The sequence below is a fragment of the Papilio xuthus genome, unplaced genomic scaffold (assembly GCF_000836235.2).
Source record: "Papilio xuthus unplaced genomic scaffold, Pxut_1.1 DF824992.1, whole genome shotgun sequence".
Taxonomy (NCBI): Eukaryota; Metazoa; Arthropoda; class Insecta; order Lepidoptera; family Papilionidae; genus Papilio; species Papilio xuthus.
The window spans coordinates 579,429-590,436 of record NW_013533657.1 but is presented as its reverse complement, the minus strand read 5'-3'; the positions used below and the strand labels follow the sequence as shown (position 1 = coordinate 590,436).

At 33.2% G+C, this 11,008-nt stretch overlaps 1 protein-coding gene across 1 annotated transcript in view; it reads left to right on the top strand.

The window, feature by feature from the left end:
- The first annotated feature begins 346 nt into the window (after window positions 1-346).
- Window positions 347-11,008, top strand: part of LOC106126512 (potassium voltage-gated channel protein Shaw) — a 30,325-nt gene continuing 19,663 nt past the window's right edge. Inside the window, exons 1-2 of the mRNA XM_013324223.1 lie at window positions 347-353; window positions 605-786. Coding sequence (XP_013179677.1) covers window positions 347-353; window positions 605-786 — 189 coding nt within the window. The remainder of the gene's footprint in view (window positions 354-604; window positions 787-11,008) is intronic.

Sequence of the window (11,008 nt, the reverse complement as noted above, 5' to 3'; positions counted from 1 at the left end):
TTAAACAATTGTAGTTTAAACGCCATAGGGTGGATAAACAAAGAGGTTGTGAATCCTAACGAAGAGCTGACGGCGGCGTCGATCAAAGACTTCCTATTAAAGGGAACACGAGCCCTACCTTAGGACCTTTGTACTTTTTGCTTTTGATTTATGTTTCTTTGAATCATAAATACGTGAATGTAAATAATTATTTTTTAGCTTTTTTATACGGCGAAAATTATTACGCTGTTTAATACATAACAGCGTAAATGATTTTTTCGTAAATGCGTTGATAAACAGAGATATGTGTTTTATAGCTGTATTAAATCAAAGTCTTGTGCTTATTAAACGATTGATAGTTCGCCAAATGTTAAGTAATCATTGCATCTGAACTACGCCAGTAAAACTATCTTTTTTTTTACCTACACTGCCCAGAAATTTAAAAAAAACAATAATTAAGAACAAAGAACAGAAATGAGAGATTCTATAGTCTATATTAGTTCAACAAACTTTACAATATGATACCTAAGTTGAAAAGAAAAAATCAATAAACAATTTATTTTTTTACATGACTATAGCGGCGACTCATAGAAATAGCGACCAGTCTTAAGGCGTAATCACTTAGTGGAAAAGGATCTTAATATCACTCGCCTAATAATATTCTTTCGTGGCAGGACAGGGAAACTCCACTACCCTACCAATGTGTGCGGGCCGCTGTTCGAGGAGGAGCTGGAATTCTGGGGGCTGGACTCTAACCAGGTGGAGCCGTGCTGCTGGTCAACATACAGTATACACAGAGATACACAGGTGAGTACAGCTTGCGCTCATTTGATTAGTTCTCCATGCTAAGTTGATCCCTATTTTATATGGTGCACCAAACAAATCTGAGGTCAACATACAATGAATTTAAACGATTGTTACTGTTTGTTCCTGGAATAAGTTTTTGTTTATGCTTTTATTGATATGAAATTAGTATTAAATAGTAAGTGAATCTTACCAAATTGCGATAGTGAAAATAGCACTCAAATCGGTTAAGCTAATTTTGACAGTAACGAGCACGAACTCACAGATAAGCCGACAAACAGTGACAAATTCCATGTAGGGACAGTGATAAGGTTAATTTTTATTATATTTTATACAGATTAGGAGTTATATAGTAATAACAAATAAGGAAATGTTTCTTAAGTAATATATCTTACTATATTATTATAAATGCGAATGTTTGGACGAATGGTTGGATTTTTGTCAGAAAGTATCATCAAAACGGCTGCATGGATCTCGCTGAAATTGGCATAGATGTAAAACAAATTTTGGAGGAACACATTGGCTACTTGTTAAAAAAATTTAATTCCGCGTGAACGGAGTTGGAGACGACAGCTAGGAACTATATAAAAGGTAACTTGGGTAAAAAATATGTTTAAGTTATTTTATAGGATTGATTTTAATATTTAGCGGAACCACGTTATATCAGAACTGTTGAGTTAACGTCAAAACGTAATCCAAAAGTCGAAAACAAAATCTCGAAGAGCTCGTAATTGGCTTATGTCATTTTAATATAAACGTTGAGTGAAGGAGACAGCTTTGAGATTAGATTTGGAAATACTTTCCGAACAGACGTAACAACGAGGTGTTTATAATAATCATTGTTTATCCCTAAGTCCCACCACTGGGCAAATTTTTATTAAACTTTATTAGGATGCTCAATGTTGCTTGTACTAAGGCGTTATTGTGGTGTCGTATAGTTGCATTTTTAAGTCATTTTGCAGCAAAACTAGACAAAAATGTTGCTTTTGGCATGTGGGTTTAGCTAGGCAGGATATTATTAAGGGAAAAGTAAAAATAACAGTTGCTTTGATGATTATGATTTACATTCATTGCTTATTATTTATTCATCATCAGCTCACTATACATCCCCACCAAGGGGCTCGGAGCATACCCTAAATCAAGGGTAACTAGGCCATAGTCAACCACGCTGGCCCAGTACGGGTTGGTTGACTTCACACATATCATTGAATTTCTTCTCAGATATGTGCATCACTGTGTTTTCCTTCACCGTAAAATCGTTGAATAAATGTACATATGTTAATCGGAAATCGAAAAACACATTGGTACAAGGCGGGATTCGAACCCAGGACCTGCAGATTGCAAGTCAAGTGCTTGACCCCTGAGCCACCGACGCTGTTATTATTTATTGCCTCAGTCTATTTTGTAGTAACTATTTAATTTTAGCCAATATGTGCTTGTTGTACAAAAAAGGTTAAGTATAAATATAAAAAAAGAAATATTGAATATTGCGTTATGAACTTGAAACACTAAAGTATAAAAGCGCTGTTAAATAAAAACGCCAACGAAAAAATCTAAAGAACAGTTCAAGGCTGAAAAACTTTTACGAGATTTGCAATAAACTACAGGGGCGGACTTAAAACTTAATGATTTAGCATTTTTTATTTCGTATTTTAATTTTCATATTTTTAATTTATAAGATCTATAAAACGTAACTTTTTTATTAAAACTTTAAACGTGAACATTTAAACATATAAAAAATTTACATTCAAATTATTTATTTATTAAATAGTCACATTTTAAAGGTCTCCTAAAGCTTTATGGAGCGATTGCTCTACGCGTAAACGTCAATATTACGAGACAGATTAAATTATAATGTCATATATAGTTATTACTCAGTTACTATCTCGATAGTACTAATTGATACCTAACCAAGCGCAGTCCGTCCCGCCGTAACGTCGGGTCGTGTTGGGCTACCCTTATTCTGTTGTAATTAATCTGTTATTAACATAATATACCGATAGAGGGCGCTAATTGCATAAGTACGTTGTAAATGATATTTATCTTAATGGTTAAGATAAGAATTTGTTTTTATAATTATGAGTAACGATGTTATAATTAAAAAAAGTTTTTTATTCTCTTTTAATTCCTAACTAGCTGTCGCCCGCGACTCCGTCAGCGCGGAATTACAAAAACTATTAGTCGTAGCGTAATCTTATATAGCCTAAAGCCATCCTCTATAAATGGACTATCCAACAAAAGAAAAATCTTTCAAATCGGACCAGTTGTTCCTGAGATGTACGTTAAACAAACTCTTCCGCTTTCTAATATTAGTAGAGATTTGTGACTGTGTCCACTATCCGAACGCCTAGTCAACATGATTTGCAATTACAATCCACAATTAAAATAATATATTACCATTTGTATGAAACTGTAAACACAGCTATTTATGTTAGTAGGTAAGCGAAAACGACGTAAAACTTTGAACTTATGCAGACTAGATTACTATAGTATCACAAAGGGAATAGAACACCAAGATGGATAAGTACTGAAATGCATTTTGCGTGTTCTAAAAATTAAAAAAAAAACTGTAAGATTCAGTGCAAATTACTGTAAAGAAAGGTTAAGTATAACATTACAAAAATACATTCGTATTTCTATGTGGAAATGATATTTTAGTTTTTAAATATCAATATGAAGATTAATTCCTTGAAATATTAAGTCAGCTCTAACTATTGAGCGGAGTTCCAAAGTTTATGTTTATTCAAAGTAGTTGATCCCCTAATTTATCGTTTAATTAACATATATCCGGTGTTGACTAATTCCGCATTTCCGGTTTCTGAATTACAAATCATTCATTTGTATTCTGTTTGAAATCATACACTAAACTAATTATGTGGTAAGCCTCGTGTACATAATAATTTAGTTCATGTTATATGATTATTAATCCGATTTAATATGTGCATGAATTAAACATTATAGCTCAATATCTGTTGAATTTATTTGAAAGTATCACGCTTCTACTTTCTTTGACCTTACAAATATTGAAGTAAAAAATCGAGACAAATATGGCGCTATGAAGGCTTAGTTTAGTAGTGTTTAATCTCCGGAGTAAACCGTGACTCGAAATTTTTAGTAACCAAATCTCAGCTAATTAGTATTTCACTAATGAGGAGGGAGTTCTACGAACATTAACACTTCTTTAATGGTTTATACGTAAATAATCGTATCACACAATTTAGATCTGTGGTTATTAAATTAATTTAATAATTATTACTTGCTTTGTAAATTTTAAAATAACGTAAGAAAGAAAAAAAACTATTGATTTTGTTTGTCTAAATGTCTTTATTAATCGTAATAATGTTTAAAGTTTTGTCTTCCAAAACTTGTGTTTCAAGGATACGATAATTTACGTAAAACTCATTGAGGTGTTTATTCGAGTATTATAAGTACTTATATATAAAATTATCTTTATTTTCTATTTATAACTTTACTTATTTTTAATTAAAAAAAAATATATTAAATAATGTTTTTGTGAACTCTACATTGTTATCAAAACCCACTAAATATATGTATATAATGCTATATATTATGTTAGTTACATCAATTACGTAGTAGTTCCGTTTCTCGTTGCTTAGTTAACGTGCCACCAACCTCTGCTAATGAATGCATTTCCACCATCTAACTACTAATTGAAGACAACCGCTCTCTCATTTGCTTACCTAATGGGAAAAGGTTCACTGCTGTTTGTAAGTTATTTCTGATGATTGCAGTTAAATGGTTGTTAATGTCATACTCACAGATAATAAGTAAATACTAATGTATATTGAAGTGTACATTTTGTTAAGAAATCTATGCTAAGCGACTGTTTAATAACCAAAATTTTATCAGCGGTAGAACCCGCTTTAACATCTTCGCATGAATTGTCCCGGCTCGCCCTGTGAAAGACAGTCGTGAAGTGGAAACAATTCCGTGTTTCGTCTAAAGAGCGTGCGTCCCGAAGGCCTAATTTAGTCCTCTGTCCCTTTCCACCCTTTTTCCTATAAGGAAAGGATGGGAAGTGGAAGTTGACTTTCCGGATGTGAATATCCATGGTAAGGGGAAATATTTCTGTGCATCCTCTCCTCCGTCGATTAAAGGTAGGGAGGTATAGGCAACGGTCACTTCGTTATTTCAGCGATTTCAGGTTACCGCTCGCTCGTTTGCCACCTTATGATATAAAAAAACGTTTTTCCCTGTTAACAATTGTTAACACAAAAAACCAATATCAATGCAATGTGTAGAAATATAAACAAATGCAAATGACAGCGGCTAGTAAACAACACTTTACCGACTTAATTATTATTGTTAATATAATTACAATGGGTTTTGTTTTACATCTCGCGACGTATAAATGAAAAAAACAAGCTAAAATAAAACAGTCATTTTGACGTGTACATAGTCTGAACATTGTATAAATAAAAAGGTTTTACATAACCATTTCTATTCTAACATTTGTAGCAATAATGAAAAAGCTCATTTGGAACATTTTTTTCAATACCATTTATGAGAAATAGCGGAATAATAAAAGCATGAAAATGTAGGCCAGTTTCCGGTAGCATTAGTAATGTGAATTTTTATATTTTCATGTTGAACAGATGTTTAGCTGTTCGTATATTCATATAACTAGAGCATAATAATGTATGAAACAATAATTAAATCACGCTATTTACAATCAATAAATCCAAAGTTTTATAAATTAAGTTTATTATATAATATAATTAGAATACTTATAGCGAATTTAACGTGTTTGAAACTGTTAAGAGTATAATGAGAAACTCGTTAACCAGTTAACGTCGAGTCTGGAATAATTGCGACGACATAAACTTGCTACAAACACGATTATTGCTTTAAGACTACGACCTTGTTCCTAAATACAACAACAAACAACATTCACATTTTAAAATAAACATCAATATATTGGAAATAGTATTACAAACTATCTTACATATATACTAAATATGACCATACTGGCTGTCGCCCGCGAGTCTGTGTGCGCAGAATAAAAAAAAACTTATTTAATAGCCTATGTATTCTTCCAGATTATGTACTACATCTATGCCAAAATTCAGCAAGACCAAGGCAGCTGTTTGGAGATACCTTCTAACAAACATCCATTCATCTAAACATTCGTATTTAAAATATTAGTAAGATTTATTTTGTCTTCACATTTTGATTAAAAAAAACGTTTCAAAAGCTGTGATTTCGTTACAAAACACACTTTTCTGTTTTTCCACGTGATTTTGCTTTCTCCACGAAATATATTGAATATTAAATCCAATTTACGGCAGAGAAATTGAAAAGCTAACGAATTTTGAGCGATGCCGGCCTCATAACTAGATTATTATTGCATCGACTTAAGTTTTCACATTTCGGTTAACTTAGTTTATACAGCGATGAAATCATATCGTCATAAAATGTATTAACAACTTTTACTACATTGACTCTCAGTTGAAATAAAGAATTTTCAACATAGACAAAAAGCACGTTTTCCAGAAAAAGTAGAAGAATTAAAAAAATAGTTACACTAAAAAAAAATTTTTTTTCAAATAATTCGATCGAACGAAAGTAATGTAAAGATATATAAGAACCATATAAAAGTAAGGACATCTTTTATATGACTTTATACAAAATGAATTTGAAATAAATGAACGTTTGCTCACTAAGTACATTACCGCTCAGTCGTGCAAATGCATTAATCAACTCAACCACCGACTGCGTTTCCATCGCCACAGATAACGAACACAATTCTAAATAAATCATTTTCTATCCAACTCACAAAGATTTATTTCTACTAATGACTTTAAAAAATGATTCAAACAAAAGATCCTTTAAAACTCTAAGATTCCATAAGTATGTTATTGTCATCTACACTGCTCCATCGATAGAGTACTCTAGAGGGTTTAGAAACTACCCTAAATTAGGGGTAATTATTCCTTAATCAACCTTGGTCTTTTGCAGATTGGTTGACACGTATTTGGACTCCATCTCGTGGTTAGCCGCTGCATAACCGATGTTCCTAAAATTAGATTTTAGGGTTCTTTTTGCAATCCAAAATAACAGTATATTTTAATTTTTGTATATTGTAACCTCAAATATTCATTTTGTTCTTTTTACAGTACTATATGTTCTAAATCCAACGCAATATACTTCAGTGAACTTGCCTCGTACATCTCTATTAACCAAATTTAAATGTTAGTTGGCGAGCGTAATTTATTGTGGTTTTGTTCCAACACTTGGATATATTTTACACTAGTATGTGCCCCGGTTTTGTTTACCAGACAATAAATGACAACATAATTTCTAGAGGATAATGACCTAATACATCTTTTTAAACAGGATTAGTTATAACACAGCTAATTTCATTAGAATCTAATTAATTATATTGACGATTTGACGGGAGAAAGGATGTATTTGAAAGGGCAATATCCTTCATCTGTACATCCTCTCCACTACTCAATAAAGATAGGTAAAGCACAACCTTTTAACATATTGCTTATACCTAGAGGCATCGGTGAAACTTTTTAAGTCAAATTGAATATTCGCTTGTTTGTTTGTCAACTATTCACTCGATCTATTAAAGATAACATAGTGCAAACGTAATAAGTATTTTTTTGTTTAGCTCAGATAAACAAATGGCGCAACAATAATCAATACCACTTACGGTCCTTCAGCAAGCATACCATTTCTGCATCTGCAGTTCCTCTGGTGTTGCAGATGTCCATGATGTCCGTGTGTCGTTGATCACCTCGGTGTTCGTTATGTTTGCCCACTTCTCTTTTAAAAAAGCAAAGGAACTGTCGATAGCTATGTTGAAAATTCACAACCATTAAATGTGTTTGGTATTTGCATACCATTTAACCACGAACTCGATTAGTCAGAGTCCTCAAGAGACTTGTTGGTTCGACAAATGCCAGATCGAATTAAACTGTGTGGGCGTACTCATTTGAAATGGTAACTACTGTTATTTGTAATCCAATCTTTTCTCGTTAATATCAATGTTTATTTATACGAACAGTAAATTTAGTTGTATTTTTGTTTAGATTTAAAACTTAATTGAATTCACTAAAATTATTTGTCAAACTTATTTAAGAGCGGTAGATTGATGGTTAAGTGGCGATGGGCCGGCCACATTGCCCGCAGAATGGACGGTCGATGGGGCCGCAAAGTCCTAGAGTGGTGGCCACGGACAGGTCGACGCAGCGTGGGCAGGCCTCCCGCAAGATGGACCGATGACCTGGTCAAGGTTGCGGGACCGTCCTGAATGCAGGTGGCACAAGACCGGTCACCGTGGCGATCTTTGGGGGAGGCCTATGCCCAGCAGTGGGCGTCTCATGGCTGACAAGAAGGAAGATTGATGGTTAAAGTTTTTTTCTTTCAGTATAATTCTACGTAAGTCGATTGATACTTATAATTTTTTTAATTAGCTTTTGATTACGTAAATTTATATTTATTCTGAGCTATTTTATATAGCATACGTAATCAAGAAAAATTACATAATGGTCTTAATTCTTATTGCCAGTGGTTAGCTTTAATATAAAAATCTGTATTTAAGTTTTAACTTACTATTAAGTGAACATGAGTGTGATAGTTTCTTCCAATTTGCCAAATGATTTTAATGATGTCACCACGAGTTATTGTAATGTAATAAGGAAAGATTCCCATCTGCATCTAGTCGCAGACGTCGTGCCAAATTCTCGCAAATTGCTCGAGTAATTGATAACAGTAAGTTAAAGACGAACGCTAGCGTTTGTTCACCTTTATTAAACCTCTTTACCTTTAATTATGTAAATTAAAATGCAAAAAATAGTATAATAATAATAATAAAGCCATTTATTTCCGTACAGATAAATACATGGTAGAAAAAAATGTACAATGTAACTACTTTTTTTCTTTTAAACTATCAAGAGGAACCCCTGTTCGGGTAAAGGCCTCCTCTAAAAATGCCCAATTTTCTCTATCTTCAGCCACGTGTGCCGGCTACTTTCTTTATTTCATCTTCCCATCGTGTAATCGGTCTTCCTATTCCTCTTCTTCCTTGTGGTCCCTTCCATAAAGTTGTTCTAACAGTCCACCTCTGATCTTCTAGTCTTGCAACATGGCCCGCCCATTTCCACTTTTGCTTTAGTGCGAAAAATAGCATACGATATATGTTGAGTGATTGAACTAAGATTCGGTCTCCTAAGATTTTTTTTGTAAATATCGTGATATTTGCTTATTAATCTTTACAAAATGGAAAAGCTAGTGATTGTAATTGACAGAAAACTGACTAATCGTAAGTATGTATAAAACATATCGTCATCTCTGTCTTTTATCTTTGACAAAACAGAGATAAGGGTATCTTTTGAACGGGGATTTTGATCTCAGAAACCTACAGTATAAAATAGAATAAAAGTAAATACTTTTAACAGGTAAACAACTTTGTCTATAGCCCAGGAGAATCAATTAATCGCTTTAAACTTTAAACTTTCTATAATATTATGTTTAGTTCGCATATTCCATTTTGCTGTTACGAAGCAATTGTACGTTGTAGATAACGTCGCTGCGAGGTCGCTGCAATAAATTGTTTTAACAGATCGTTCGTACATTCAGCACAGAAATATGAAAAGGGTCGAACGTTTAAGCTTTTCTTTCAAATATTTCGGAGTTGAAATATTACTTGATAAATTCTCTTAATTGTTTTACTGCGTTGTTTTGACGTTTTTCAATTAACGATAAACTAAAACGATATTTAATCATAATAATAATAATGAAATAGGAAATAGATTTTTTGAAATATTTATTTTTGAATTGTAAAATGTAAACGTGCTCATTGATTTAGTTCAGTATTAGGTCTGTTGCGTGTATTCACTTTATTAAGGAATTTTATAACTCAAAAAGAGTCTTGACAGACGGACGGACAAAGTGATCCTATAAGGGTCCCGTTTGTTTTCTATGAGGTACGGAACCCTAAAAACGAGTATTTTTTTTTCATGTTAGTAACATTGGTTAGTAATATGAAATAAAAAATGAATGAAATAAAATTGGTTTTAACAGTGGTAGAGCCCGCTTTAACATCTTCGCACGAATCGGCCCGGCTCGCCCGGTGATGTACCACGACCACACAGAAGACAGGCGTGAAATGGAAGAAATTCCGCGTTTCGTCTGAAGAGTGTGCGTCCCTAAGGCCTAATTTAGTCTTCTTTCCCGTCCCATCCTTTTTCTTATAAAGAAAGGATGGGAAGTGGAGGTGGACTTTCCGGATGAGAGGATGCATGGGAAGGGAAAATACTTTCTTTCTGTGCATCCCTTTTCCGTCGATTAAAGGTAGACAACGCATATGCAATTGTGTATGACTATGGGCAACGGTCACTTCGCTATTTCAGCGATTTCAGGTGGCCACTCGCTCGTTTGCAACCTTATGATATAAAATAGTAAAGCACATTAACAAGATGTATGATATAAGAAAATCCTTACTTGAAGTACTAACTAAGAAATACGAGGTCGTGTACTCCGAAACATCGTAATGGACCATGTTTCAGACTAAATAATTATCACGTTTATTACCCGGAAAACGTTTTCCTTCAGTACGTGTAGTTTCTTATTTTAGATAAGTATATAACTATAAAAGAAAAAGTCTACCTTGATGACCAAAAAGGGAAGATTATTAGTCTTGCTAATATTATAAATACGATGATTAGATGAATGGATGTTTGTTAGAAGCTATAACGAGAACATCTCATGGTATGTAAATGAAATTTGGCTCTTATGTAGAACATAGTCGACTAAGTTTTTTTTATATCGAGCGTACGGAGTCGCGGTCGACAGCTACTATTTGCATATTAATGCTCGGTATTTGCGCGATTACCGTATACAGTCATTGTTTTCTTATTTTTGTACAATATTTATTTAAATTTTATTAAAAAGATTGCATACGTTACAATTGTACTAAAAATAATAACTCTACATAAGTAGAGTTTAATTTCTTATGCAAAATATCTTCTTACAATTTTCCTTTCCTCATAAAGGTGCAGCTCCACTGAAAGCGGCTACAAAAACGTGATCCTTCTCTACCTTATTCTTTGAATTTCCTTTTTTTTTTCTTTGATATAAATGTAAAAAGTAACAAAGCTCAATACATTCTGGTTGTGAACAAAGGTCGAAAGGCTTAAAGGTCGTCTAAGTGAATGAGATACCATTAACCCTCGTGGCAGATGTTTCTAACAAG